General features: G+C 28.8%; 5 protein-coding genes across 6 annotated transcripts; 2 read left to right on the top strand and 3 right to left on the bottom strand.

Moving 5' to 3' along the window:
• Positions 1 to 101: 101 nt before the first annotated feature.
• LOC106793415 (E3 ubiquitin-protein ligase LRSAM1-like) lies at positions 102 to 3,557 on the bottom strand. Its single transcript, XM_014760314.1, is given in 11 exon segments — positions 102 to 957; positions 1,018 to 1,092; positions 1,254 to 1,368; positions 1,447 to 1,529; positions 1,762 to 1,866; positions 2,186 to 2,196; positions 2,199 to 2,350; positions 2,439 to 2,628; positions 2,713 to 3,046; positions 3,164 to 3,273; positions 3,378 to 3,557. Coding segments are annotated over 11 exon segments (1,458 nt in total). The 3' UTR covers positions 102 to 854.
• A 124-nt stretch (positions 3,558 to 3,681) lies between these two features.
• Positions 3,682 to 4,940, top strand: LOC106793477 (uncharacterized protein C11orf70 homolog). Its single transcript, XM_014760448.1, has 6 exons — positions 3,682 to 3,822; positions 3,912 to 3,993; positions 4,086 to 4,155; positions 4,249 to 4,421; positions 4,485 to 4,657; positions 4,733 to 4,940. The coding sequence occupies exons 1-6, from the start codon at positions 3,728 to 3,730 to the stop codon at positions 4,929 to 4,931; spliced, it is 792 nt and encodes a 263-aa protein (XP_014615934.1). The 5' UTR covers positions 3,682 to 3,727; the 3' UTR covers positions 4,932 to 4,940.
• On the bottom strand, positions 3,948 to 9,211 carry LOC106793473. 2 transcript variants are annotated; one of them, XM_014760445.1, is made up of 9 exons: positions 9,142 to 9,211; positions 8,148 to 8,298; positions 7,989 to 8,045; positions 7,733 to 7,917; positions 7,519 to 7,639; positions 6,441 to 7,413; positions 6,141 to 6,357; positions 5,897 to 6,069; positions 3,948 to 5,827 (listed from the first exon to the last, which is right to left on the bottom strand). In XM_014760445.1, the coding sequence occupies exons 2-9, from the start codon at positions 8,276 to 8,278 to the stop codon at positions 5,729 to 5,731; spliced, it is 1,956 nt and encodes a 651-aa protein (XP_014615931.1). In that variant the 5' UTR covers positions 8,279 to 8,298; positions 9,142 to 9,211; the 3' UTR covers positions 3,948 to 5,728. The 2 variants fall into 2 exon arrangements, with proteins under 2 accessions (XP_014615931.1, XP_014615930.1); XM_014760444.1 differs by lacking the exon at positions 9,142 to 9,211 and adding an exon at positions 8,683 to 8,990.
• A 169-nt stretch (positions 9,212 to 9,380) lies between these two features.
• LOC106793414 (probable phospholipid-transporting ATPase IF) lies at positions 9,381 to 23,552 on the bottom strand (the record flags this gene model as incomplete). Its single annotated transcript, XM_014760313.1, has 19 exons — positions 9,381 to 9,807; positions 9,890 to 10,115; positions 10,243 to 10,346; positions 10,424 to 10,569; positions 10,647 to 10,833; positions 10,938 to 11,243; positions 11,480 to 11,639; positions 11,734 to 11,876; positions 12,262 to 12,501; positions 12,577 to 12,719; positions 12,809 to 12,956; positions 13,358 to 13,537; positions 13,610 to 13,896; positions 13,971 to 14,185; positions 14,293 to 14,591; positions 14,663 to 14,815; positions 14,902 to 15,156; positions 15,234 to 15,338; positions 23,463 to 23,552. Coding segments are annotated over 19 exons (3,450 nt in total), but the record flags the coding sequence as incomplete, so codon positions are not given.
• LOC106793474 (glucose-fructose oxidoreductase domain-containing protein 1) lies at positions 21,574 to 23,457 on the top strand. The gene is made up of 2 exons (XM_014760446.1): positions 21,574 to 22,232; positions 22,322 to 23,457. The coding sequence occupies exons 1-2, from the start codon at positions 21,746 to 21,748 to the stop codon at positions 22,990 to 22,992; spliced, it is 1,158 nt and encodes a 385-aa protein (XP_014615932.1). The 5' UTR covers positions 21,574 to 21,745; the 3' UTR covers positions 22,993 to 23,457.
• Positions 23,553 to 23,585: the final 33 nt, after the last annotated feature.

Below are 23,585 nucleotides of genomic sequence, written 5' to 3'. Positions count from 1 at the left end.
ACAAACACTATAATGTTCTAACGATTAATTAATTTACTGATCATTTGTGCAATTAATATGTACATAAACATGGGCTATATCATAAAATGCCATTATGTGTGTTCAATAATGGATGTCTAAATCTTATGACTTGTTAAAAATATTCTGTTATAAGAGATATATTTATAGTCAATCGAAGCTAATTTTTATTATCATCATCTGTTTTAAATAATTACGCCATTTCGACGATACAAAATTATTGATTTTACATAATGTTCATTTCATATAATGTAATACGAGCCTAAAAATGATATTAGAAACGTTCAAGCGAATATTCTAAACCTAAGCACGAACATAATTTACGTATTTCTATCTGTAATTTACAAGTGTAATTTAAGATTTCTTGTTTATCATTTATTTGATCATGCAGCTTTATAAATTTTTTTCTTTGTATTTTAACATATACTGAAATTTATATATTATAGTATTCTCTACAACTATCTATAAAAACATAAATAATATACATATATATATATTAGAGTATTTTTTATTACTAATATTAATTAACTTGATAATTTCATAAAAATATAAATTGGTTCTATGCAAATGCAGGATACATTATTTCAAATTGTGATATAAGTATAGTTATTTCGTAAGTATTATTATTTTGTTTGCATATTATTACGTTAAAAGAAAAATTATGTATGTGTTATTATCATAATTAATGTTTTATATGATATGTAACAGATTATTTGATATTTAAATTTACGATCATAGTCCAATAAATTAGTAAATAAATTATAAAATATAAATGCACATACATAAATAATTTCATATAAAAATTCATATTTAAATTTATACTTACAGACGTAGATCTAAGACATCGATATATTATATCGCTGAAGATGATGTATTTCTTTTTGTAAAAGACGAACCTGTAAACGATTTTTGTACAAACTTGGAATCATTTTTCGAAGTTACTTATGATAACAAACCTTTTTAATCGTATCATTTAAAAACTTTTGTTTAGAAATTGACGTCATATTTGTAATTCCATCCATATTTATCGTATTTAATGAATCCAACAATTCAATGATTTTTTTATTCATGTTACTGCAAAAATTATATGAAAGTTATAAATATATTTATAACTTTTAGTACATAAAATTTTGAAAATGATTTTATATCGTCACAATACTTACGCAGGTGATACAAATATTGATTTATTTCTTCTCTGCAAATTCGTTTGATCGTTTTAAAAGAAAATTGTTTATTATAATTTTATACGGCTCTGTAACGAGCAAATTTTAGTAAAATATCTTACCGAATTGTTTTCTGCATTAGTTATATATAAATCGTTAACATCTTCAGTAGCGAATGGGATGTCGCCTAATAAACATGAACTAATTACATTTTAATATTTTAATATTTAATTAATTAAAACACACAAATTTTGTATTGTTGTACCTTCTCTTCTTTTTGTAGCTTTCTCCATACTTTTATGGAAACTGCTTTTATCATCTCTCCACTTTTGTAGAGCTATCTTGTCTCTGTATAAAAAGTATTAACAGTACAGAAACAAATGTTTTAATATCGATATGTAGAATTAACCATTGGTTTATTTAAAAACAGAACTATGTATTTGATATTAACAAATTTATTGCTACTACTATATTATTAAAAAAGAATGGCAAACACAATAATTACAGAAACAGATAAAGTATCTGTTTTATATAGACCATCTAATGCATTAGAAATTTACATGAATGATTAATTATTTACTTCATTTTCTGAAGTACAGAAGCTTCTTTATTCAACATTTCTGTAATTTTATTGATCCATAAAAGTTGTTTTTGTCTAACAAAATCAATTCCTTTGCTGGCACATCTACAAATACAAATTATAATTAATTTGAATATTATATTTATACTTATATCATCATACCTATTACTTGGTTTATAAGCTTTCCTCTTTTCTATCATAGACATTTTATCAAACTTATTTGATATGTCACTGCAACTAGAGCAATTAACAACTTGTAACATACTTGATGTATCTTTGTTATTCGAATCCTTATGAACAACTGTTAATGATTTAGGTTTTGTTTCTGTTTAAGATAATAAACTAATATATATATATATATATATATATATATATATTACAATTTTCTTTCTACTTGAAATGAAAATGCAAAAAATATTCTTACGTTTCATAGGTATTACTCCAATTTCAATTTCATCTGGATGTAATTTGTTCCATTCAATTTTTAAAAATGTTAAAATACTAGAACATCCAAGTGCAACGACATTCTCTGGTGGCATAGTTAGAGGATTACACGCTACTTGTAAATTTTTTAATCTTGGTATCAAGCCTACAAATTTAATTAATTATTAATATATATTACAAGTAAATTTGGAAATATACGATAAAACAATGAATACTTTATATAGCATATTTACAGAGTTCTAATGGTAACATCTGAATTTGATTTCCTTGCAATAAAAGTGTATGCAAAGAAGAATGAAATTTGATATTCTTTGGTAAAGATTTCAATTGATTATTCCGTACATCCAACCATTCAAGATTTTGTAAAGAAGGAAAAAGTTCATCAGGAATTTCTGATAATGCATTATTTTCTAAGTAAAGCATCTATAAAGATAATGCACTTATATTAATATAAATTATTAGAACATATATATAAAACAGTAAAGCTAACTTAAGCATATATAATACCTGTATTGTTGAAAAATGTTGTGTTATATTATCTGGTAATACTGTAAGTCTTGCATTTGACAAGTCCACAAACATTGAATTATAAACAAACTTTTTGTTAGAAATTGGTACTAAATCTTCATATTGTTTATTTGATTCCTGTGTTGCATCTTGTGTTATTACCGAAGAAATATCAGATGTAGAGTCCAAATCATCTGCAGATACAGGGCACAACTCGCTAGTACGTAATACTTCAGGATCTTGAGCACGTGTAAACACAAAGATTAAGACATATTTAATATTTAGAAAATTATTCAACAATAAAACTTTGTCTAGTTTTATACAATTGTTTATACTTAATTATTTACCATATGATTCATTTGGCATATTAGCATGGTTTTCATATAATTCAGTCTTCAACGATATTTCATCGTTCAAAATATCAGCAAAATGAGATTTCAGTAGAGTATACGATTCCAAAGTTATACTTTTATCAACTTTTTCTTCCTCTTCATCCAATTCAGATAAATTATGTCTACATAAATCAGTGGACTCTTCTTCATTATATTTCTTCTCACTTTGCTATAATAAATAGTGAACATGTGATTAATCAATGAATATTTTGCATTTTCATCAAAGGATAAAAATTAAAACAACATTTATGAGAATAAAATAAAAAGAAATACCACATCTTCTTTCGTTAAAATCTCCTCCGTTTCATTTAAGATCATTTGTTCATCAATATTTTCCTTCTCATAAGCGTCTTTATTATTAACACTTTTATGAATTGATAAATATCTATCATTATTAGATTCATTATTAAATCCATAATATTGTTCAAGAAGTTCCCGTGTTACGTTAATCATTGGAATACGCAAAAACCTAAGTAAATTTTAAGTATGTATTTAATAATTTCTTAATTTATTAAACGGAATCAATATATAAGATTCGAACATAAGTGTTCATTTAAATGATTCCTTAATCTTTCACTTCTTCATTCGATACGTTTCTATAGAAACAAAAGCGATGTTTTAAAATGGATCTCATTCCTCAATATACGTTCATTCCACTTGCATGTAAAAACTATTTTGGTATAAACGATAAAGAAACACAAAATTTACTTAACAAATGGTAATCTCATATCTTTATATTTATACATTTTTATTTTGTAAAAACGTGCACAAAAATTGCTATTCATCTTACGTTATTCATTTTAATAGGGGTTTGAAGACAAATATCATTATTCAACATTTTTCCTTCAATGAACCTTTTTATTTGTATCATAAATACCATTTTACTGAGGTAAATGATAATATTAACATTTTAATATTACATTTGTATTTTGTTCTTAATTATCTATAAGTATAAATTAATTATTTGCTATTAAATAACAGGCCTTTTTTAAAAATTGCGTCGTTGCAGAAAATTTATTAACAAAAACAGGAAACTCATGGACAAAGCAAGGTATCAAATTTTATTATAAAAATAGTACTTAAATATCTTCTTCTGATATTATTGTATATTATTAAATACATTTTTTTTCTTTTTCTTTTCTAGGAGTTATTGCATCAACTGTGGACGTAGAACAAATACCATGTTCTGTTATAAATATGTCTTTTTTTGATAAATTACGAAATCCAGATAAAGGAATAATAAGTAGTTCTGGTGTTATTCGTAAGAGATATGATAGCGAAATTCATGATTTCCTTGTTTCTGACAAATTAAGAGAGGTAAGAAGAGATGTGATACGATATCTAACAAATTTCATTTCAATATTTTATCTATGTCCTTAGATGTTATTGGATGAAGAGTCAGATCAATATAATTTATATTCGAAAGATGAAAGAAACGAATTTATCTTTTGCATTTTCCAAATGTTAGTTCTTGGTGGAAGTTTATGTCAATACGAAGACACTTTGGAACCATATCTTAATACTACAAAACGGATGTATAAAGATCTCATAAGGTTCACAATTTTTGTTGTTCATTAATTTGTTTTAAACACTCTTATGCCATAGATCAAAATAATTCATTATTTCAGAGTACAAAAACGAAAAAATTCAGAGGAATTATCCATCAGTACAACAGTTTTAAAAGTTATAGCTAAAGATAATAAGAATCAAGAATATTTTCCAAGTAATACTTCTTGTAATGTACAGAATATTGGATTTCTACTGATTGATGGAAATCTACGTGAAGTTACAACGTTTCTACATCAGTTTAGTGGATACTCTGATTGATATTGTAATTACTTATTCTCATTCTTCATTTTTAATTATACGTTTATCTTATAATTGTTTATCAAATGCGTACATATATTTTTAATTGGCGCTTTAGTTATAATCATACTACGAACTATTACAACTTGGAATTATTAGTATTATATATTCGCGAGTAAAAATAATAATTATTTATTACTAATTTACTCTATTACTAAATAAAAAAAATAATTTATTACAATTAGTTGTATCTTTAAAGAAATAAATAAATATGCATAAAGGAAATTTTATAGTATATAAGATATAGCACTCTCTTGTTTTTTAATTGAATTATCGAATTTGTATCATATTTTATGCGTTTTGTTAATATTGTTTATCATACAATAATTTTCATGGCACATTTATTAATAATTATAATATTTCTATTTCGAAAACTTATAGAAAAAATATTTAATAATCTAGTTTATATATACGAATCTTTAGTTTGTGTTTCATATGTGAACTTTTATTTCTTTTCTTCATAAAATATCTAAATTTTAATGAAATAATATTTTTCCACAAGTGATTCTATTGATAATATATAAGGAATAAACATAATTTTGATCATTATAATTCAATCGTATACTAAAAGAACTACACGTAATAGAAAATATGAAATATTTAATAAAAATCGTCAAAAAAGACCTGGCAAGTAGATTATCTTTGTAAATATAATATTGTACGCAAAAAATATTGTTCGATTATGATCTACATATTAATTATACAGAAAATTTTGAACGTAATGGTCCTTGTTAGTGTACTTACAATCTATTAGATACCTAATCTTTACAATAACAATATTTGCGTAAATGGAATAGTGAATTTTCCACGCACCTAGCTTGTGACCCATATTTGTTAATTCTACTGACATCAGTAATCTAGAAAAGAATAAAAAAAAATATAATAGATACGATTGTGAAAAATGTAATTTAACTTAATCAACTTACTTTGGTATTAAAAAGATTCTTTTTAACGTTATAAGTAATACTCGCTTCAAATAATCCACCACCTGGTTCTGTTTTTACTTTTATTTGATATATTTCGGTTGTTAACTTAGTTTTTGCAGTAAGATCTGCTATAAAGCCATCTTGATCTCCAGATTTTTGAAAATTCAATAAACCTAAGATATTTTTAATTACTATATGTATACTTTTCTTATGCAAATAAAATAATAGTCATAAAATGTAATACCTTTAGTGGGTAAAAGTTTAACAGACCATAATATTTGATTCAATTGTAAGGTTTCGCATATATCACGATGATCTTCCGTGTAGGAATTAAGGAACTGAACAAAATACTTAGCAGCAGCAATCACATTAGGATTATCAACTGGTATTTCTTTCCAACTAAGGCAAGCACACCAATGTGGTTCTATGAATGCATCCGCGCATGTTCTCTCCAAGGGGATCTATTTTAAATGAATATTAGAAATGAAATATTATCTTGTTAATTGTGTTCAGAGCTCTTAGATATTATTAATATTTATTATACCTTATCAAATAAACTAATGGCCCTTTGATAACGATCTCCTTCTTTTGGAGTCTCAAAATTGATTATGGTTTGTAATGTTTTATGTACATCAAACGGTGTTGTTAAATGCTTTGTGTTATGTAAGAAATTTTCATAGGCACGTGGATAGACTTGTTTGAACCATGGTGGGAAAGTGAAAGAAAAGAACGGTAATCGTTCTTCTTGTTTACCTTGCAAAGTATTACGAATTTCTGCAAATCTATGTCCATGATCGCTCATTAATATTAAAACAGTATTATTTAAGTGACCAGAATCTTGCAATTGCTTTACCCAATGATATACATCTTCATCCGCAGCACCAATATCATTATAAGAATCATGAGATAATTCTCCGTGAAAACCAAATACAAATTTAGGCTCGTCTTTGTAAGTGTCAAAAATAGATTTTATGTAATTTAGCATAACCACGTGGCGTGGAATACTTCCCATACAATACTTATTGTAATTACGAAAATATTGCTCAGCAGCTAAGTAAAATGTTCTCATGTAATGATTTGTGGGTTGTTCTTTAAAACCTTTCAAACGATAAGTGAATGTTCCAATACGATAAACATCTTCCATAAATCCTGTTATATATCCCTTTTCTTTATATTCTTTCCACACCATTGGATATACATTAACATACTGTGCTTTCTGTCCCATACGTTTACGTGTCTCTGGCAATTCAAGTTCTATTTTGCCCGTAAGAATAGGAATCAGAGCTTGTGGAGTACCATCACCTACTATATTATACCCTTCCAAAACTAAAGTATTCAAATTTTTCTTCAGATACTGATATGTTTTAGGCAATTTCCGGATAAACGTATTACGAGATAAAGAATCAAAACCAAACATTAATACGTTTAGTTTGAGTGCAGTATTTGGAACATTATCCCAAGTATACTTCTTTTTTATTTCCGAATCTTGTTTCACTCCAGCTAGGATGCTATGCCATCTAAAATATTAATGAATGTTAAATTGATAATACACCATATGATCAAACATAGCTAAATACGGAAAAATAAAATAGTCTATTTTAAAGAATTCATTTTATACTAACTTTTTTCCATTCTCAGAAGTACATTTTACGTCTACAAAATCGCTATGTCTGGGAATATAGAAATCATCAGCTTCTATTGATTCCGAGTACTTAATACTGTTATCATCTATCCTGATTATTTCTATAAATAAAAAATAGAAACAAAGAGAACATTAATGAAACATTTCAATATTTGCCAACATGTATATAAAACTTTGAAAATAATTATAATTACCACTAAATGAGCACATCAATCGTCCATACTTATTTTGTATTTCCTTATCGACTATGAGCCTCGTTTTATCAACTTTTACCCAATCTTTGGGAGTACAAACTATGGGAGGTACATTATGTATAAATTTCATTATCTCTGGGTTGGAAACTTTCAATTCTGGTAGCTTACATGCTGGAATTCCATCTCTAAAATGTAATCAATTTAGTACTCTTTACAATAGGTCATCATAACTACATATACAATTGATTTTACATACCCTACGTACAAAGTATCTTGTTCAACCGATTCTTTTATCAATTGGGACATATGTACACTGCAATGAAACAAATAATAATAAGAAACATTTTTAGCATATTAAATTAAGATAAAAAATTATTGTATTAATAAAAAATACTATGAAAGAAATACTACTTACAGTTTGTCATAATTTGACAAGTCATCGTTATATCCTAATTCAGATCTAAGTACTTGCCCAATACAAAATATGACTGCAATTATCAATGCAATTATTATGAACCTTCTAAAGTAACACGATGTGATCCTCATGTTTATTTAATTTATCATACCTGAACAGAAATGACTGATTAGTCTTTGACGTTAATCATTTTTTCATCGATTTGTGCATGCAGGTAAATGTGAATATAAAATCTATTACAATAATAACCGAATAAAAATTGGCGCATAGAAATAGCATATTAAAATATAATTGTATCTTTTATTTTATCAAATAGACAAAAAATGTGGCTTCACTGCAAACAAGTATGTACGCAAAATATTGTTCCTAGTTATAATTTTATAGAAGAAAATAATAAGATTGTTTAAATATTTCATAGATCACATGTTGAAATGCATTTTTAATAATCATCGCACAATTAAATATACACAAAAAGCATGTATGTATATTTACATATATGTATATATACAAATTGACGCAGAACAAAACTGAATACCTTGAAAAAAGAATTTTGTGTATATATCCACGAATTACGTTTCTTTCTGATAATATTTAGCCGCTTGTTCCAAACGAACAAGTGGGATCATTTTGATTAGATAAACGACTTATCGGGATTATGATAAGTTTTACAGTAAGTTTTTTTCAAATTCCATATATTGAACATTTCAAAAAAAAGAAAATTCTTCTTGAGATTCGATTTCGTTTATTTCATCGTTTTTTAACCAAAAGTTCACATTTAATAATTTCTCTCTTTACATAAGAACTCGAAAACATCTCTTCGTTACTTTTATTTCTCCAAATTCTGATATTATGTGCAGACATAGAGGGCGTCATTCAGTAGCATTTATTTATATTATTTAATCCGGTCCTAATATGTTCGGTCCATATGTTTTCTTATTCATTTTTTCATAAATTTGTTTAATATACAAAAATTAGTTTAAATTGCAATACATACTTGGAATTTTATGCATTCGTAGGCACCGTACGCGAATACATGACATTCGCAAATAATTGCATTATATTCATAGAATACACTTTAACGATTTTTTGTTGCCGTCATCCTCCATAAAGAATATTCAAGAATAAACTGTGCGTACATGATCGTCGAGTTAAAAGTTGTAACATCAGTCAATGATTATCATTACGCGACAAAAGAAAAATATACTTACAATTATGTAAGTTTGGATAAATGAAAAGATACTTTGACGGCTTTAACATTAATCAATAGATTATCTCAAACATGTTGGATTCTTCAAAATAATTATATTTGCTTATATAACAAATGTATTTTTAAATGTTCGTTCACGTAATAAAACCACTTAACGAAGATCGAGAAAGGTAACATTGCTCTGTGTGAAAATATTTATGAAATATTTATAATTATTTCTAATTTTTGAAATATTATTTTTATTTTTAATAATTTCATATATTTCTGCAATAATATTTTTTGTAAATTTATAAAGAAATTTAAAAATAGATAATATATTACTAAATATTTTACCATAATAAAGAGAAAGCACTAGACGTTTAATTTTGCATCTAATTGTGTAAGAACAGTTTATAGATTCTTATTGAAATCAAAATGACCCCTCCATGGCAAAATATTGCTACTGTTTTGTTCCTACAAATGATAAAAGATTGCATTTTTATAGATGTATAATGCTTTCTTTATAAATGTAAATAACATTAATATATATTATTACCTGGAATTGCGAAGATAAAGTTATTTCATTATTACTATCAGCGAAATTAATTGTATCCGGTGTTTCTTCATTTTTACGAAGAACTTTATCTGGTCTATGCGATTCATAAATTTTAATTAAACATCCAGGAATTAATGAAATAACAAGTACCACCAAAGTAAGTAACCAGAATGTAGTCGACATTAACAATTTAGGAAAGACAGAAAACATATCGCCATCGTATCGACTAAAACATAAAATCATTATTTTCTTACTTTTGATAGATTCTTATGACATTCAGTTGTTTTTCTTAAGAAAAAATGTCATTGCAACTGTTTTTTTCTATTAATTTAATTCTTGGTAATTATACTTACAATTTTGCAATAGAATATACAAATGCAAATATAAAAAAGCATAATTCTGATAATATTACACTAACTACTAATTGTACCGTCCAATATGAACTGCATACTAATAACTAAAAAATAAATATCAATTAAATATAATTGATGTGATATTTAGTAAAAATATGATATAAGAGTAGTAAAACAATACCTGACAATTAATAACAAGTATAGCCATATGGAATATCCATGTACTATAACTCCAGTGTTCCACCGGTGTATTGTTGTATAAGATTATAGGATTCTTACATATATAAAAATATAATACAAAATATATTATACAAACTTGCCATATACCTGCGAAGCAATGAAATTTATTTTATAAGTATATTCGCTAAATTCCATAAATTTCAATAAATGTTGTGAATGTTTACCTATAGCCGACCACAAGAAAAATTGTTTCCAGGATAATAGAAAATTTTTTTTATGAAGCTTGTATAAATACGGATTGGATAAAAGTTTATTAGCAGCGTAATCTTGCTCATATAATCCAAATATAACTATTGGAACTGATGTAAATATTACATTGAATAACATCAAGAACATACTATCATATAATCCCTGCATAGAAAATATTTATCATTGATAAAACATAATGATACTTACAGAAACTTATTATATATATGTGTATATATGTATGTTGAATTTTTACAATATCAACATACCTGACTAGAAAATCCATTGTGTATACCAAATAATAATTGTGGAGTAATGAAGACGAAATTTTTATAGAAAAAATATTGTGTTAACATACTGATACGTCGATAATACCAATGTCCATGTACGAGAAATACTTTTTTTAAATGTTTAAATCGTGCAAATGCAAAATCCGATGACATAGTTGCTTGACGTCCTTCTCTACCCATTATTCCTAGGCCAACATGAGCTTCTTGAATCATGGACACGTCGTTTCCCCCGTCGCCTATCGCTGCGGTTATTATTTCCTTTGTACTTTTTATCATTTGAACGATCTGCAACATTTAATTTTCCCGCTACTTTTAAAAGACTCGCCATTTGTATTCTACTTTATAAATACATGAACTACGTAATTCAAGTTCGCTACTAAATTTGACTCTGTATGAGAAAGAAAAAACGATTATTATTTAAAAATGAATTCGCAAGAATGAAAAAATTGTCATAGATAACGATTTATTTTCTAATTTTTTTAATCGTATCATTTAAATAATTATATACAATCATTCGTTACCTCACTTTTCTGGAGAGGTGTTAATCTACAACATACAACTGACTCACATGCCATTGTTACTTTTTTAAACAACTCTGGACACGTTTGAATAGCTGTTCTTAGGCAAGTTCCATTGATTAAAAATCCATATTGTCTATAAGGTTCCAATTTCATTTTACGTCTGTATAAAATCGCATATATATTTAAAATTATAATTATATTGTTATACATTAATAGGAAAGATGCGTAATTTGTGCGAATATTATTATACTTACTCGAAATTAGTTAAAGTAATAAAGCAAGTATGATCCGTTGTTTGAGTCATTAAACGTAATACTTCAGTACCTTTTTTAAAATGACCGCACAAAAAAGCTATATTTTCAGCAGTTTCTGCTTTGTCACCGGTGAGTACCCAAACCTACACAATAAAATATATAGTGAATGAGTTAATCCAGTGTTTCTCAACCTACAAGCCGTAATCTAATATTTGACTGTATTTAAATTTTTAATCACCCGTGAAACGATGTCTTTTACTTTACACTATAACGAGGACAATAATTAATTTATAAGTTCTAGCAGAATGTTCTTGCGAATTCGCGATAATACCGCAGTAACAAACGTATTTTAAAAACAAAAATACAGAGACTCCAGTTTCCCACGTTCTTAAAAATTTTTCATTATAAACATATAAGCTGCGGTATCATTACAAACAAATTTATTAGACCGCACAGCAAACAGGTTGAGAAACACTATGTTAACTAAAATCGATTTACGATATGCATATAACTTATAAAATCATAAACCTTTATTCCCGCCACTCTGAGACACTCGAGCGTTTCTTCAACGTCTTCTTGAAGACGATCTTCAACTGCAGTTACTCCAAGTAAAGTTAGACCACTTTCCATCTCTTCATAGGCACGTTGGATGCGCGTTTCTCGATCTTGTCCAATTACTTGTCTTGAAAGTTCAATATTACGTATCAACCGTTCATAATCTCTTTGGCTTAATTTCTTATAAGCCACTACCAAAGTACGCAATCCTCTCTAATGCAAAATACACAACGTATTGATAAAGACATACATAATCGTTATTGATAACATTATAGAACATTGGTATACCATAGAAAACTCTTCTACGTGAGCAGCTGCTGTTTCGATGTCTCCTTGTATAATCAAAGGTAAAATCGATGTGTCTGCACCTTTACAATACAACCACAAGTCATCTGCGGTATCCTTGAGTATTACTGACATTCTTTTCCGATCTGTTTAAACAAAATATGAAAAATTATATTCCTTTGTTTCAAACTATCAGAGTTAAAATTAAAATAATAACAATAATTGTTCAACTTACCAGAACTGAATTCTAATAAATCTATTTTTTTAAAACTAAGAATACTGTCGTTTATTTTAATCTCCATTACATTGCTCGTGTCTTTGTAAAATACAATACCGCATCTCGCGCTTGCTTCTACTAAAGCTTTTTCATCCGTCGATGTTGCCTGTAATATGTTAAATTCGATTGCAATACAATAATGTATCATTACTGTTTTCTTTTTTTATTTTAACACGTTTCGTGCCATCCCGATCTTAGGACACTTTCCGTTCAGGCCGCGTGGGGCATATACGTCCTACATTTTATGATTGCATTATTTTTCTTCTGACGTATGTCTCGCAATGATTAAAATAGTACAAAGATCATAATTATCAAGAGAAGGATGTATAGTTTAAGATGTACAAAACAACAAAGCAATAAATTTCTTTTTTTAGGCATTATTTTAACGAACACGTACCTGAGCATTCATTTCACCAAATGGCTTGAAAGGAAAGTTTAGTGTGAAGTGTATACGCCCAACGCGGCATGGAACGTGTTAAGCAAACATTAGAATATTGTCATCCTTACTTGATATTCTGGAAGATCTGGATGCATTAGTAATGAACTATTAATCTTCGTAGTTTCCTTTAATCTAAAACTTCTACGATACTCTAAACGTTTAGAGCTAATAATTGATTTTTGACTTGGTGGTGCAATTTGAACAACGTGGCAAAGAGAAATACTTATCATGAAGTGCCAGATTTCTGGCTGTAATGTTAATACAATTTTTTAATTATATGATCATTTTTTAAATATGTACATCTAATCATCAACATTCACCTGCCACGATTGTAATTTTACAGCCCTCTGTTCGTCTCCGTTAGGTGGTAACAAGTAAAGACTTCCATCACAATCTTTTTCTAAATATACTTTTCCATTGATAGAACATCTTCTGAATACCATCAAATTTTCAGTCAGTGTACCAGTTTTATCAGTAAATAAATACTCAACCTGACCAAGTTCCTCGTTTAAGTCCGATGTGTTGCTCAATGCTGGTTGATCGGATGATTTGTCGTACAAATCGATGTCCCACTCGAAGAAAAAGGATCCCAGAAATTTCTGTAATTCTGAAAAGCACATGGAATCACAATGCAAAAGAAAATATGCAATATTGTTGAAGGTGTTACGCATGATATCTTACCGATTGTGACGTATAACGATATCGGAACGATATAATTATACAATATAGCAAAACTGAAAAAGTCTATAATAATAGACAACGGGGTTATAGAACTTTTCTCTCCCAAATAGAAATCCCATGTTGAATTAGATTCTATTATGAATTTCAAAAGCGTAGAAATAATTATTTCAAGCAGCAGGAGTATGATAAATACAGTAAGATACTTATTGATAGATCTGAAAAAATAAATAATATTTTATTGTTAACTAAATATTAATATAAATTATTAATATTATTATAATGTTAACTTATTGATTTTTTTAGAAATAAAACGTTTAGGTACTTTTCTGCGGTTGAAAATTTATTAGGAACCGTTTTTGAATTTAAAGATAGCTTAGTGTCTTGACCAGTGTAAATCACACAGCCGATTATGTTATCAGTGTCTTTTAATATTGCGCCACGAAGCAACATATTATCTATTGTTAAAAATCCACTTGTCACTTCATCCATATCATTTTCTATTTCTATTTTTCCATGAAAAGTATAAAGATCTGCCATAGGTGTTTGACATGTCACAATTGCTTGCATCGATACGATCTCTTGAAGAGACATCGTCGAAACAATTTTCGGTACGCTTAACGTCTAAACATGTAAAAGAAAGTAACGTATAATGTAACATTTCTCAATCTCTACACAAGTATTTAAATAAATACCTTTAAATTGGTTTCTCCATCGAGGTTGGACGTTGTAACAAAACAATAACCGGAACTTTCGTCGCTGTGTAAAAGAAGAAGATCACATGGAATATCTTCGTCTCGTCCTACTTTTACTATATCTCCAACAACTATTTGCTCGCAGTGAATATCCTATGAAATTAAACGATAAACACATTTTATGTTTGTTATAAAATAAAATGATAACAATTATACTTCATTAAAATATTAAAACTGACCTGTGCACATTTGTTGCGAATAACGGTTACCAATCTTGTATTAATACGTTTATCTACTTTATATCGCAGATAATCTTCGTATCCTTGTTTGCAAGCAGTCACCAATATAACGAACGTTAAAGGTAGTGAGCTTGTAAATGGTGAAATTGGAGAATCTATCAGTATTGCTATTAGTGTGTTAATAAGGAAATATAAATTTGCTATACGTCGAAATTGTTCAAATAAATTTTTAGGGATGAAATTCCACACGGTATACTGTAAAAAAAAGTTCAAGGATTAAGGTAGAATCTTTTATAACACAACTATTTTACAAATATATAACGAATACTCACTTTATGGGACACGATGCGATTCTTCGGAAATTGGTTTTTTGATGGGACATTGTCAGGACTTATTCTAATGAATCTATGTTCAGGAAATATTGAAGAACTCTTACCCTAAAAATACATGTCTATATAAATACGAATATATAAATCAAAGTCAAGAAATTTCATTGAAAGAAATTATAATAAATAATACTGTAGTTCATACATTTTTCTCTAGTTCCTTTGTTATAGAAAATATGTATGAATTATAATATTTTCGCGATCTTATACATTTATACGTTAGGTTAAACTATCAAACTTTAATATCGTTTCATTTTTCTTCTTTTACGAAAAACATTAATATATTTCGTTGTGTTTTTACTAACGCGAATCCTACAATATTTAAACGATACTAAAATAACATGAAAATCTTTTTTGTTATCAAACAAAACGATGATAAAGAAAATAATAATATTTTCACGAATAAAGAGTATTGATTGCATAGACTTCCGACGGGATAAAAATTCATTGTATGAACATTGCTACGAACATAATACCATATAGATAATGGAATTTTAACTAAGAAAGTTGAAACGTCAAAACGAAACTGATTTTTAACGCGTGAGTAAAAAAGAAATATGTTATTTTTTTTACTATATTGTTCTGTAAAAATATTGTAAGCGAAAAATAATTCATCAGTGCTTGTTCGATTTTGATTACAATTTCTCAGGGTTTCAAAGTTGGATGATTGCAAAGATGCCCACGATCACAAAACTTTATAGGCAGACACGAAATTTTTTATTACACTTGTCTCGACAAATAAGACTTCGTGAAAAAAGATTCGAACGTTATAAACACGATGATGATTCTAGCGAAATAAAAGACACTTTCCTTACTACGTCAAGTAATCATTATTTACAAAACATGTATAAAGCTTGGCTGAAAGACAAAAATTCTGTACATTCCTCTTGGAATGAATTCTTTCAACAAATTTATTCACAAAGAAATAACATTAAATCTACTTCACCTGGAAGTAATATTCCTACCACCGCTTCAAAAATGACTTTGGATATAAAACAAACGGGAAAAGGGCCAGAACAAAGTAGTAATAATATTATTCATTTTCTTCATATAGTCTCGCATACATTTTGCATTAAATTTTGCTTGTTTTTTCAGTTTCATTGTTACCGAGAACTAGCGGGTCCTCTTTTGATCAATCTCATAGTGATAATTTTGTAGACAATACATTAAACGTTGATGCTACGATTCGTGCTTATCAGGTAAAAAAAAATGATTGATTGCTATGATGCTATGATATGATTAATATTTTTATATTTCAAGACGCGCGGTCATTTGATAGCCGATTTGGATCCACTGGGTATTCAAAATCCGGATTCCGCTAAGCTTCAAGGGACTGCCAAGTTACCACCAGCGATCGTGGTGAGGGAATATCTAAAGGGAATAACAGGAGCTGATATGGATAAAGAATTTTTATTGACGAAATCGACAATGATCGGTGGAACGAAGAGAAGTTTACCTTTGCGCGAGATCATTAAGAGATTAAATAAAATTTATTGCGGACATTTAGGACTCGAATACACTTATATTCACGATCCTATTATGGTAATCGATGAAACTCATAATTAAACTCAAAACGTACATTTTATACCGATTGTATACGTTCATTCAGTTAGATTGGTTAAGAGAAAAATTTGAAGTACCAAATGCTTGGAAATTATCTACCGAACACAGAAAATGGACTTGGACAAATATCATGAAAGCGGTGACATTTGAAGGATTTTTACAAAAGAAGTACAGTAGCGAAAAAAGATTCGGATTGGAAGGTTGCGAATCGGTTATCGCTGCAATGATGCAATGTTTGGAAACATCTTCTGAAAAAGGCAATAATTACCTTTTTCAAAATCTAAACAAAAGAATGAAATTTTATTTTATTTTCAATTTGAACATTTCTATTTGGTAGGAGTGGAAACCGTGGTAATAGGAATGGCACATCGAGGACGTCTGAACACATTAGTTAATGTATGTTCGAAACCTTTGCATCAATTATTCACCCAGTTCAATCCTATAGCTTTAGATGGTTTTGGATCAGGTGATGTAAAATATCATCTTGGAACGCATGCTGAAAAATTATTAGAAAGGTACCATACTTTATAATTTTTAATCTATGTTTTTTTCTTTATCTAATACTAAACACAGCTTTTACATTTTTATTTATACTTAATTCACATACAGAAGTAAGAAAAAAATGCACGTTTCCGTCATGGCGAATCCTTCGCATTTAGAAGCTATCGATCCTGTCGTAGTTGGTCGAGTTAGAGCAGAACAAGTGAACAAGAAAGATGTTAAAAGTAGGAAACGCGCTATTTCTATGATTTTTGTTCTCTTCTGTAAAAATGTTCATCTACAAGAATTTTCATTTACATTAACAAGGTGAAAGATCGTTGGCTCTTTTAGTTCACGGCGATGCTGCTTTAGCTGGGCAAGGAGTAGTTTTCGAAACGATGCACTTAACAAATCTACCAGAATATACAACTGGAGGTGTTATTCATATAGTTATAAATAATCAGGTAGAGTTTCGAATTTTATTGTAATAAAAAATTGATTGTATGATTTTATGAGAACAATTCCTTTATTATTTTTTAATATTTAAATTATTTAAGATTGGTTTTACGACCGATCCAAGATATTCTCGATCCAGTTGGCATTGCACGGATGTGGCGAGGGTCATAAACGCACCTGTATTTCATGTATACGGCGATGATCCGGATTTAGTCGTGTACTGTAGTCAAGTTGCTAGCGAATATAGGTAAATGTTTCGATACAACATAAATGTCTTACTTCAATCAAAAATTTCTACATAATATTTATCTAAAAGAGCAATATTTCATAATGACGTTATGGTCGACGTTGTGGGATATCGAAGATTTGGTCATAATGAATTGGACGAGCCTATGTTGACTCAGCCTATCATGTACAAGAACATAAAAGCTCGTCCAAATGTTCTGACCATCTACAGCGATAAACTTATAAAAGAGGGCGTGATAACCGAAGCTTTTGCGAAAGAAGTATGTGTCAAAATACATTAAATAATATTTTTAATGATAACTCTTCTCTTTCATCTTTTATTTCTTTTTTCAGGAAACCGAAAAATACTTAGATCATTGTGAAACAGAATTCAAGAAAGCACAATCCATTCAATCTATGCACATGTGGGATTGGCATGATATACCATGGAGCGAATTCTTTTCGGATCAAAGTCCGAGAAATAAGATCTCAGCATCGGGGATCGATTTGGAATCAATTAAAATGATTTGTAAAGTTTTGTCGACTCCTCCGGAAGGGATAACAGCGCACAATGCGGTGCGCAATAGAAGACGATCTATTTGTCAATAATTTAAATTTCTAGGTAATAATTTTTGTGTTTAGGTATTAAGAACAATGAGAAAACGAGGAGAGATGATGACAATTAGCAAAATTGACTGGGCTATGGGTGAAGGTTTAGCATTTCTTAGTCTATTGAAAGAAGGACATCATGTAAGATTATCCGGACAAGATGTGGAACGCGGAACATTTTCCCATCGAATGCATATCATTCATGATCAAAATAGGGACAAAGTATATAAAAATCTTCTGAACGATGCCTTTTCTGGCCAAGCACTTTATACCGTTTCAAACTCATCATTATCCGAATACGGGGTTTGCGGTAAAATTTATTATGCAGAAGAGATAAAATAGATATAAGCGTCAGAATATATATATTTCATTTTAATAACTATTAATTATTTAATATTGTTGTGCGAAAAAGGTTTCGAGTTAGGATACTCGGCTTACAATCACAACGCGCTTACGCTTTGGGAAGCACAATTCGGTGATTTTGTTAATACCTGTCAGGTAATACATTAACTCAATAGAAGGTGTAATGCTTAATTTGTCTAAAATCATCATGAATTACTATTTAGGTTACTATAGATTGTATATTATCTTCTGGCGAATCAAAATGGGGTAGACAAGTAGGATTAGTTTTGCTTTTACCACACGGCATGGAAGGCCAAGGACCTGAACACTCGTCTGCAAGATTGGAAAGATTTCTGCAAATGTGTGATGATGATTATGTTCAAATTCCAGGAACAGAATCGAATGCTTCCGATAATGAATTACCGGAAGAAATTATGACGCGACAACTTTTTGAGATTAATTGGATCGTTTGCAATTTGACTACACCGGCAAACATTTTTCATGTTTTACGACGACAAATATTGATGCCTTTTAGAAAACCACTGGTGTGAATAATTTTACATTGCAAATTTTATTATGATAAATAATAGATAATTAATTATCGTTCAATTATTTTAGGTACTTATGACACCAAAGTCATTGCTTCGACATCCAATGGCGGTATCGAGTTTCAAAGACATAGGCCCTGGTACAACGTTTCAACCTATGATTGGAGACCATTCTGTCAAACCAGAAGGCATTCAAAAAATACTATTTTGTTCGGGAAAAGTATACTATGATCTTTTTTTAGAACGTAAGGACAAACAATTAGAAGATAAAATTGCAATAATACGAATCGAACAACTTTGTCCCTTTCCGTATCACTTCGTTGCAAATGAACTCACTAAATATCCTAAATGCAAGGTAACTTAATGCGTATCGTTTATTTAATAATAATAATTACACAAAATTTCTCATTGCAAACAAAATTAAATAAAATTTATTAATTCGTTATATCTATATGTTACCTCAAACACGTAGATAATGTGGTTTCAAGAAGAACACAAAAATCAAGGCCCGTACTATTATGTAAGAGATAGATTAGCGTTAGCTTTGCGTCTACGAGTGGAACAAATAAACTATGGTGGCCGAGCACCTAGTGCATCTCCAGCAACTGGCAATAAGCCAATTTACGTAGCAGAATTTCAAAGCATGATGAAAATTGCAATGAATCTTGATTGAAGTTCTAAGAATGGTAATAATAATAATAATGTTTTCCAGATATAATTATCCAAATTCAATATATATTACGATATCATTTAAACTCACCAACAAGCACAGGTATTTCGTTCGTTCTTTTTTCCAACGCGAAAAAAGTAATCGATTTGTGCAATTCCACATCGTAGCATTATCATATATTTTTACGTTTTGATGTTAACAAAACAACTGACACATTACAAAACATTACAATCAATATAGAAGCTCAAAGAGGTGTTAACACAACTGACACGTCTTGGATACATATATGTTTGTCCTTAGCTAAAGTTTTACACTTCAAATAATGCTTCTTCGTATCATCGAAGATAATTCTTTAACGAACTAGACGCGTCTTTGATCTCAAATATTTTTTTAATTTTATTAAAATATAAGTCTAATTGTAAGTAAAGCAGTTAGTTCATTGTATGTACTTACCATATTCGTGTCAACTGTCTATGATTAAAATGTTCGATCGAACGAAAGAAACTCAATTTTTTTTCAAAAATATAGAAACATCGATTAAATATCTACGAAGTGATTTTAAATTGAAATTTGTTTTTCATCACTATAAAATTGATTATATCGTCTCAATACATCATTATATTTTTGTATAAGAGAGCAAACTTTTTGTTAATCTAAAATTTCAACGCGTTAGGAAGAGTCTTAAAGTAACATCGATTACGATTGATTCTGTTTCTTTTAATCTTGGAAAACGAATTTCGAAGTCGAAAGTTTATTTCTTAGAATTAATATGATAACATATGATAAAGAATTTAATATAGTCGATGTACTTTTATTTAGATATATCATCGATACTAAAAGCCTTGATATTATTACCTTCTTGACGTTCTTATCAAGTTCAACGTAGTCCGATAGTATAGTTTACTTTATTTTTATAGAAAAATTTGTCAAGTTTTCTCCAGATAATATTATCGATGAGATAACATCTTACTAGTAAATTTTCAATGTCTATTTTCCTCTATGATTATGTAAATTATTGAATCCCTTTTTTTCATTGTCAAAATTAATGTAACTATATATTCAGTCATCATAAAGTAGGATCAAATTTTTAATACCCTCTGATATAAATCAGTGATTAAAAACATTGATTATTAGATAAGAACATTACCAACTCAGAGAAATATTTTACTTTTTAAATGACATTTATAAAATATTTTCTATAAAAATTCAAACTTTCGATATAATTGAAAACAATAATATTCTTCTTCTATTTTTTTATGCATTTATGCATTGTATATTTTTAAAGGATTATGTTCTGAGCGCAAGTAAGAAAATTAAGGTCGGTAATATACCGATAGGGTATCGGAAAAGATTCTGCTATCCTACCGATAGAGTGCCATTAATCATTGTTTAAGAAAATGTCATAACTTATTGGGATCATTCGATTAGAAATTGATTTAAAACCATACGATTTATAACGACTGATTGTATTTAAATTGTGTCATTGTTGATTATCAAATAAAATTTATCAACGCTTATATATGACAATGATTAAATAAAAAGACGATTCTATTGAAAATACAAATATGACATTACCTGGTATTGGAGTGTTTGGCACAGGGAATATTGTCAGAGTAATTATTCCCTTTTTAAGAGAGAAGGGATTTAAAATAAAAGCTATATGGGGTAGAACGTTATCCGAAGTATCGGAAGCAGCAGCTGACCTGGAAATACCATTTCATACAAGTCGTATAGATGACGTACTTCTTAGGAAAGATGTAGATTTAATATTTATTATGTGTTCACCAAGTTTACATGCACAGATTGCAGTCAAAGCCTTGGGTATAGGAAAGCATGTGGTTTGTGATAAACCTGCTGGTTTAAGTCAAAGTGAAGCATTAAAAATGGTTAGAGCTGCTCAATATTATCCATCGTTAATCAGCATAGTCAATCATAGTTTAAGATTTCTACCAGCATTTGTTAGCATGAAAAAAGCTTTGGAAGAAGATTATTTAGGAGGTCCTATAACAATCATTGAAATTAGAGTACATATGGGAAGTTTATTACATAATGGTAAGTATTAAATAGTCGACACAATTAACTAATGTAAAATGATCTCCTTCTCTTATTGTAATCAATATTTTCATTTTTTTTTGTTACAGACTATGATTGGTTATGCGACGATACAATGGGTGGTGGAATTTTAGCATTAGTAGGTAGCCATGTAATAGACCTAATATTCCATTTAATTGGTCAACGTGCTATACGAGTACATGCTGTTGTTAGAACATTTACTCAAACTACAAAATATATAAATGGTATACGTCATATAACATCACCTGATTTTTGTACTTTTCAAATTGAGTTGAGCGGAGGAGCATTGGTTACGGCTACGTTAAGTAATCACTTACAAGGGCAGCTTTCTCAAGAAGTATTGATATGTGGCGGCGATAATCATCTTCTTGTTTGCAATGGAGATTTATATGGATTTAAGGGAGGACAAGAAGAAATTCTTTATCGAGATACAGAGGATTTAGAAGTACCTCTACCTGTCTCTAATTCTATTCCACGTCCTTACATTAAAGGATTACGAAATATGATTTCTGCGTTAAGAGAAGCTTTTCAATCAGTGGAAGATAAAAGAGGTTGGGTAAAGGAACCCGTGTTTTGTGCTGCTACATTTGAAGATGGCTTATATGTACAAGCGGTTATTGATGCATTACGCCAAAGTAACAAACGTAGAGAATGGACTAAAGTTAACATCTTAACAGAAGAGCCTGATCCGAACCCGTTACTCAGTGCTGCTGTTAGAGCTACAGCTATATCGATATAAACAAAAAACTCAGCGGGTATACACGAAGGAAGTGAAATTTCTTACATTTCAAAAAGGTCCATCATCATGTAAAAAGTTTCACTTCAAAAATTAATTTTATGAAGATGAATCAAAAATTAATATCTTCTCTTATCATATTCAATCTTATTAACAAGTTTTTAGTTTCTCACACATATATAAACACAAAATACTTCATATGTATATAGGCAGCTAAAATGTTTCTCTACACTGACAATGAGATATAATACTATCTTATATTTAATATTAGATATTTAATATCTTGTAGGCAAAACATAATAATTTTCTTTAGATTTTATAATTCAAATGAAAGTTTGTTTAATTTATGTTGTTTTTAACATAATTTAACATTTTATATATTGTATTATGTATAATTATTTATACATAGAGATATTTATTATAAAACAAAATATTATGAATATATTATATCCTTATATATAATATTAACTTACGTGCACAAATGATTTTACGAATTCCCCATCTTTATTCCTCGAAGAATAATGGTAAATTGATCTGTTTTCAATTGTTAAGATAGGCCAATTTTATCATTACCTTTCAACACTCATTATTATACA

This window comes from Polistes canadensis, unplaced genomic scaffold, assembly GCF_001313835.1.
Source record: "Polistes canadensis isolate GaletaPanama2010 unplaced genomic scaffold, ASM131383v1 scaffold_14, whole genome shotgun sequence".
NCBI classification, from domain to species: domain Eukaryota; kingdom Metazoa; phylum Arthropoda; class Insecta; order Hymenoptera; family Vespidae; genus Polistes; species Polistes canadensis.
This window is presented reverse-complemented; position numbering and strand designations above follow the sequence as displayed.

Excerpts from the sequence above, each read along its gene's own strand:
- LOC106793477 (XM_014760448.1), top strand. The coding sequence starts at position 3,728 with ATGGATCTCATTCCTCAATATACGTTCATTCCACTTGCATGTAAAAAC. Across the intron at positions 3,994-4,085 it reads ATAAATACCATTTTACTGAG|GCCTTTTTTAAAAATTGCGT; the intron begins GTAAATGATAAT and ends ATTAAATAACAG. Across the intron at positions 4,422-4,484 it reads TTTCTGACAAATTAAGAGAG|ATGTTATTGGATGAAGAGTC; the intron begins GTAAGAAGAGAT and ends CTATGTCCTTAG.
- LOC106793473 (XM_014760445.1), bottom strand. The coding sequence starts at position 8,278 with ATGAGGATCACATCGTGTTACTTTAGAAGGTTCATAATAATTGCATTG. Across the intron at positions 7,640-7,732 it reads ATTGATGTGCTCATTTAGTG|AAATAATCAGGATAGATGAT; the intron begins GTAATTATAATT and ends TTTTATTTATAG. Across the intron at positions 6,358-6,440 it reads CCATTAGTTTATTTGATAAG|ATCCCCTTGGAGAGAACATG; the intron begins GTATAATAAATA and ends CATTTAAAATAG.
- LOC106793474 (XM_014760446.1), top strand. The coding sequence starts at position 21,746 with ATGACATTACCTGGTATTGGAGTGTTTGGCACAGGGAATATTGTCAGA. Across the intron at positions 22,233-22,321 it reads GGGAAGTTTATTACATAATG|ACTATGATTGGTTATGCGAC; the intron begins GTAAGTATTAAA and ends TTTTTGTTACAG.